This window comes from Anthonomus grandis, chromosome 3, assembly GCF_022605725.1.
Source record: "Anthonomus grandis grandis chromosome 3, icAntGran1.3, whole genome shotgun sequence".
Taxonomy (NCBI): Eukaryota; Metazoa; Arthropoda; class Insecta; order Coleoptera; family Curculionidae; genus Anthonomus; species Anthonomus grandis.
Genome location: NC_065548.1, coordinates 15,044,063 through 15,051,513, shown reverse-complemented (window position 1 = coordinate 15,051,513; position 7,451 = coordinate 15,044,063). Strand labels below are relative to the sequence as shown.

The 7,451-nt window shown below is 27.9% G+C and overlaps 1 protein-coding gene across 1 annotated transcript; it reads right to left on the bottom strand.

Annotated features, from left to right (window-relative positions):
* Window positions 1–130: 130 nt before the first annotated feature.
* On the bottom strand, window positions 131–6,951 carry LOC126734352 (bifunctional phosphoribosylaminoimidazole carboxylase/phosphoribosylaminoimidazole succinocarboxamide synthetase). The gene is made up of 7 exons (XM_050437943.1): window positions 6,783–6,951; window positions 3,983–4,186; window positions 3,666–3,923; window positions 3,468–3,593; window positions 2,295–2,481; window positions 1,983–2,229; window positions 131–480 (listed from the first exon to the last, which is right to left on the bottom strand). Exons 1-7 carry the CDS (start codon window positions 6,802–6,804, stop codon window positions 247–249), a joined length of 1,278 nt encoding a protein of 425 aa, XP_050293900.1. The 5' UTR covers window positions 6,805–6,951; the 3' UTR covers window positions 131–246.
* Between the last annotated feature and the right edge of the window lie 500 nt (window positions 6,952–7,451).

The window sequence follows — 7,451 nt, the reverse complement described above, 5'->3', positions numbered from 1 at the left end:
CTGTGCTGCTTAGAAAGAAAAATACAACTGGGTGTCATTTGCAAATAGATGATATGAGCTGATCCTGATTCTTTCTCTTTATATAATTTTATATAATAAGACATAAAATAAAGGATATAAAAAGACATAATTGATATAAAAAACAACTGTTTATTAATAAACCTAACAACTATATTTTAGTTACGCAAAAATGATATAACGGAATGATGTAATTATTAGCTGAAAAGCAATAATTGTGAAAAGTATTCACTTATTCCTGACTTCCTCGTCTGCCTTGGGCAAAGTTTTGTAATTGTTCAGTCTTTTAACGCGGAGTCTTGCCCATACGACGTAGTTGGTTAAAGCGATATTTTGGGCGGCTGCCAGTGCCGCACTTTCTGGGTAAACTACCGTGGTACAACCAAGACCACTGGGTACATTTAAACTCGACCAGATATCTCTGTCTACATCATCCTTAGTGACTGGTGGACAATTGATAACCTGAAAGAAATAAGGCTCTTTAAATATTTCACAGTCACTGATATCTGATATTTATATGCAGAACAGTCACTTTAATTAAGACTTTTTAATTCTTTTTAGTGTTGTAGGGAGAGAAGAATGGTGAACATTTATTTTTATCTTAAGCACTTTTCAAGGGTATTTCAAAGTTAAACAGCAAAAACTTTGCGTTCTGAAATAACAAAATTTATTGTATGGAAAAGCATATAATATAGCATCAAGCAACGTTTTAAATAATTTTTCATGCGACCGAAAATTCATACCTAGTATGCAGTGTGTTTTAGTTATAATTTTGGTACTTCTCTCATGATTAAAATTTCGCAAACTTTCCAGATCATTCCGAGAATATTCCACCAATGTTAAGTGCTAACCCTTGAGGGAATATTTTTTAGAAACCCTGATGAGAATGATTTAATTTTTTTATACAACAGACTTAACAAAAAGAAACAAAACTCTCTTAACATTTATGTACTCTTAACACAAACAGGAGATAGCTATAAAACGTGGAATATTCTCAAATTTTACAGGATTACTCTCACTTCTCACACAGATACTTCATAGAATATTTGTTAATTCTACTTGAATGTTCATAAAATATATATATATATGGCTGCTCTGAGTACATATCGTTCAGAGAACACAACCAATGTTTGAGTTTTCTGAACCTTAAGGTTTCTTTAGAAATGATATTATTTGGTATAAATATTCTGTGAATATACTATCATGTTTAATTTTTCTGACAAAATTTGTCATTGGATTAGACATCGACAAATGAAAGAAGGGACACATTGGTATCTATATCATATGGAATTTATTCAATTATCATTGAATATCATTATTATTAAAAAGTTTAAGAGCCGCTTAAATTTAAGTCAAACTATATTTTCAGTTGGGACATTTTTTGCTACTTTTCTTACAAGATATTAATTCTTTTTGAGAATATTGTCACGAAATAATTGGAATATTAAGATAAAGCGGTTGCCTATATCACAGATTTAACTAGCTGAATAAAATAACTAAATAGTTTATTTAGGTAAGTAGTAGTAATAGTTCATTAGATATGAACCAAAAAATAGAGTTTTAAAACAATATATTTTATCGTACTAAATCATGAGACACTGATTAGTGAATCAGAAAAGGACTGTAAGCGCCTATATCTCCTGACTTCAATAATCACATCGATGAAAAAATTTATCATACGAAAGTTACTAGTTATTTTAGTTAAATTACCTAATAAATATATATATGGAGAGTATTTCTTTTCATAAAAATCAAAACTTTTTACCAAATTGACCTACAAGTAATCTGGAAAAGGTGGGTCAGAAATATATTTGACAATTTCCTCACAATATCAAATAGCTATTACTAGAAATGTAAATATACATTTTTCCTTATATGAAGGTGTTTCAATTTAACTGGACTAGCTCTGATTCCGCTCTCAAGCTCTTGTGTTTGAGTTAAAGAATAACAATAACAATACTTACAGGAAAATCAGTATTTCCAGATATGACAGGACCTAGTCCATTAGATCTTCCAGCGACAGCAATAAATACAATTTTAATGTTCAGAGATTCGTAGTGGCTCACGATTTTCAATGTGCCTTCGGTCGTTTTATGTGCGGAAGAAACCCTGATTTCCACGTTAAGACCCAAGTCTTCGCAGTATTTCCTGATTTTGTTACAGTGCTCCTTGTCGCTCGGGCTGCCCATGATTATGACTACCAAATGGTCACTGAATCCAAAAATTACTAGTTTAATTATAGTTTATATTTATTTTAATATTGTTTTAGCATTTACCTTGGTGGTAGCAAATGGTCGAGTTGATCAGCTACCCATTCGAAATTTCTCTTCACAGTGTCCAAGTCTTTGTCGGTTACGGTGGTTAGATTTCTGTAAACTTGTTTGTCCACCATTAGTCTTTTATCTCCGGAAGGCCACAATCTCCAGCTGTCAGAGTCGATAACGTCGGCGACAAGAATTTCCCCTAAAAGTATTAAATTATTATAGAGAAAATCCCTTGGTTTTAAAGAGGTTTTTTATATTTTGGAGAAGTATCGAGATACTATGTTTCTGAGTCTATAATTTTTTTATTGTTAAAAGAACTCCGCTGCAATCCTATAGCAAAATATCATACTATTTACTTAATATTTTTATTATATTTGTTTTTTTTTTCTTTAATGTTTTGTATTAGAAGTTTAGTCTTATTTTTTATTATAATTTTCCCGATGAAATCGATAGACTTTTTCTAAACAGTTTTATTTTACTTTTCTACTTATTTAAGTCCAAATCAGACAGTGATCATATGTGTGTCAGAAACTTTTGACCTAATTATTACTGATTATTCCTATTTAACCGTTTGTTTATAACCGTACCTATAATTTGTTACAAAATTGTAAATATCCTAATTTGTTTAATATTAAATTAACATAGCTAAAATATGTCATTTTAAAGAGTTAATTAAAACAAAACATATATGTCCTAAGAGTCGAAAATTTAAGATTATTTTACCTTTTTGACTACTTTTTAGCTTTAGCATAAGTTGTTAGAATCATATTAATTTATTACTTAGGAAAATTTCAAAAACATTACATCATAAATCAATTTTTTAGTGAAATGTTTTTCAAAAAGAATTTATCATTTTTTGCAATTAACTTAATCTAAAGGTCACTTAATAACTAAAATCTTCACGAGCTCCTATCGATTATTAATATATTTACTTATATGAACCAAAAATAGGATTTTTCATTATATGTTTATCTTGGTGTATTGCAACATGAAATGGGAGGGTCGTTGCTAGCTAAATATTTCATAAATAACGTCACAGAGGTCAAAAAGACCAAATCAGTATAAATCAAGTTATTTGTTATTTTAATATAAACATATTTTGATTGGGAAATCCACTGAAAGATGATAAATAAAAAGTATTAAAATTGTGAAGACTTTAAAACTTTAATAGATAAAAATACTTGCCATTCTTGTCCACACCAAATTCAATTTTCATGTCAATGAGGGCACAGTTTCTGGTTTGCCATATTTTTTCTAAAACTTCGAATACTAATATGGAGACCCTTGTCATGTAGTCTACTTCTTTTTCTCCTGTAAAAAAAATTACGTGAGTTCATAAATGCGTTAACCCTAGATAGAAATTTACTTGTTTTGTCAACTTACCAATCAATAGGCCATTGAATTTAAATCCAGCACTGATCAACTGCTCTTCCGACCATTGGGGATCGTGATTTGCGTCATCCTTGAAGAAAGTTTCGTGTTTCACAGGTGCAAATCTGTATCCCTCTTTTACTCCTGGATGCCTTTTAAGAAATGAACCGGTCGCCAAACGTCTCGTAACCCATTCAATCGGGATCATCTCACATTTCTTCGATACAAATGCATTATCCGCGGCCTTTTTCACGAATGAGGTGGGAATACCTTTGTAAAAAAAAATGATCATAAACATCCCCATATTACTTAATTCGAATTACGCTCACCGACTGAATTTAAAATTTCGAAAACTTTGCTCGTTGTTTTATTGGAAATGACCGATTTTCCTTGAAGATTGTGTGCTACCAGACCATCTTGGCATGTAATTCTGTCCTTGCTGACTAAAAGACAATTGCTGGGCTCATCTGGGATTTCATAAACCTGTTTGGTTTTTCCTTCAATAATAAGTTTGCCCAGTTTGTAACCGCCAACTAAAATAAAAAATAGGTATGATTCAAAATATGTAATATAAAATAACTTGATTGGAGATGATAATTGATTTTTACAAATTATGTTTTATTCATTATTTTCACTGCTGAATAAAACATAAATTAGTTAGAAATATAATATTATATGCGAGCATATAATATTTGGGGATACTAAAATGTGAAGAGATACCAGATTAGTGGATGTGAAATATAATTAATATATTGATTATTTATCAGGTTCTTAAACTTATGGTTAATGAATAAAAATTAATTAAGTTCATAGGTTTCCCAGAAGAACAAAAGAGGAATATTAGATATAGAATATATCTATTAGAATTAAACAGAAAAAAAAACAGCTTTTTATAATGTTGCAGAAACTTTATATTATAATTTGTATATATTATAGATAATGTTATTAAAGCGCTGCACTGTATATAAGGTATAAAAAAAAGTTGAAGAATAACCCCAATAACTGATCATTCAATTGATGAACTTGATTAAAGAATCAATATAAAAATAAAATAAATTAATTGAGCCTTGAAATAAATATATATTTTTATATATATTCATCAGCTTTTATTTATTTAAAATCAGTAAGTGAATCATTAGAACCAAAAATTTTTTTTGAGAATCTCAAAATGTAATAGTTTTTTAACTTTTTCTTTTTTAAATTTCCTTCTAATTAAATATTTTAATTTTAATTAAAAACGATCTGTATTTATGACATTTAAAAAAATGTCGATTTTCTTAAAATTTAAGACATTGGGTTATTGGTTTTTTTTGCAAAAGTCTTCCTACTAATTTAAAAAAAGTCACCAAAGTTTATTTTAATTAAAATTTTTATTTTATTTCAATCTAAATTTGTTTTAATTTTTTAAATCTGTGCCAAAACGATAAAAATTTAAAAAATCTTTACAGTTTTTTATAATACAAGACAACACCTTCAAATAAATGTACGTATATTGTCAAAAAAAAGCAAATCTTTTTTAGTTGTAAGAATATTCTGCATAACGTTGTTTAAATGTGTATATGAATGTGAATGTGTGAACTGTAATCTCTCTCAGTTTTGGTCTGGCAATATTTGTAATAATATTGCGGAAAATTCACTTAAGAAAAGGTATAACAATTATGTAAAAATAGTAAAACATGATCCAATAACAATTACAATTAAAAAATAATATAAGATCCAAAAAAACGGTAAAACCCATAGCTGCAGACAAATTTTCAAAAAATCAAATTCCTTTTTAACTTACATAATATTTAGGGCTATTTGTTTTTTTTTGTCATAATTATTCCTGTTTTAAGTAAAATTTTTATTTAATGTTTTTAGAGTAAAATACTGTTAAGTAATTTTTTTCATATTAATATAAGCTATTTTAAATATTAATAAAAACTTAAAAAGGACTTCTGGTTATTATGCAATAATCCTTATGAACCTAAAGAAGAAGTTATTATATTTTTGTGGTGCTTTTTTTGTTTTAGGAGGAGTTTATGAATGTAACTTGTGCACAAAAAATAGATAGAAATTTCTTAATCATATCAAGTTCAGCAAGTGTTACCTATGCTAGTTTGCCAAAAAGAGATATGCTTGAATCTATGGAAACTGCTAGTTTTATTTAATTATGTCATTAGGTATAATTACTAAGCAAACTTAATTATATTCCTTTTTATTGTTATCCTTTTCAGCATTTTATACTTGTTTGTTATTTATAGTCTTTTTATTATTTTTATTGATGAAACCGTTTTTGGTTTAATTTGAATTGATACATTAGGGAAAAATTTTAATGAAACTTTTATACCAATAATCTACCAATACCTCGTTTATTCGCCAAATTATCTTGTAATTTAATTAGTATTGTATTGATGTATTTTTATTAGTTTACTAAAATATAAATAGTGTCATCAGTTCTTATAAATATTTTTCTAAATTTTCAAATACATTTACACCTAAAAAAATGTTTTGTAAACGTTAAATTCATAAACAATGTCCAAAAAAAGACATAAGGTGTTCTAAAGAAGACGTGCATTTCTACCAAAAACTCCGTTTATACATAATAGGCACTTTGTGGTATACCTATGCCCTGTGTACGTATATAATACGTAATTGTGTTACTTGGGGCTGATATTCATGACCTATTTTTGCATCTTTGTTTGTTCTTTTATATTACATTATATTTGATTTTTTATTAGTTACATTATAGAGTATCTATATGCAAGTAAAACTGTAGTGACAAAATTATGATGATGCAGAAAATATAATACATAGAATAGAATTTTATAATTTATTATTATAAGATCTGGTAATAATAACTTAAACCTTCATAAACATTGACTATCCCTGTTCCCTGATAAATTAAAAAGGTCAACCATAAAACGTAAATAAGTTCATACAGACATACTGTGTAAATCAATTTATTTCTATAGTATGTGTTAGACTGAGATAGAAGCTGAAAATCAAGTCGCGGCTTATGAAAGTGAAAACACATGGTTCGCTCTATGAGTCTTAATGAACGATGAATAAATATAACTTTTAATTAATTTAATGTTATTAAAAAACTTTAAAAAGGATATTCAGATTATTGGCGTTTTTTGTACTTACCTTCCTTTAAAACGTTAGCCATTTTAATTGTATAAAACTAATCAAAAATACTGATAAAAGCGCGGTTAACAGACAGACACACAGTGAGATAAAGGTTAGGTTAGGTTTAGAAGCAAGTCGTAGCAATGATTGGTGGACTGGAAAATTTAGTAACCTCATTTACATTTTTATATAGTTTTTATAAGTGCGCATTGCGCCAGATCTGCTATAGTTAATCGTAATGCTACTTATCTCATTTATTGCTACCGATTTTGAAAAATATGTATTTCTTAACGAAGAATTGTTAATGTACGATAACATACTTGAACCAAAGCTGTATGAAGTCCTAGGGCTATAAGAGGAAAGTGTGATACAAAAAGTATTTTTATTTACCAAAATTTAGCATATATTGCAACAAAACACAAATACATTTCAAAAACCTAATTAGAACATTTCAGGAATCATGTATCCAATTTCTGTAACGTTATAGAATTCATCTAAGCTATCTATCATATGCCTTGTTCAATAAAAAAAAATAACTAAACTTTTAATTAAATTTAACTTAAATTTACAAAGCTACTTATCACTAATATTCTTAAATTTTAAATCAAAACATTGTATATTTTAATCCCTTTTAATAATGGTTGGTAAAATGTTAGTATCCACTCCCGAATGAAAAGTAACTTTACA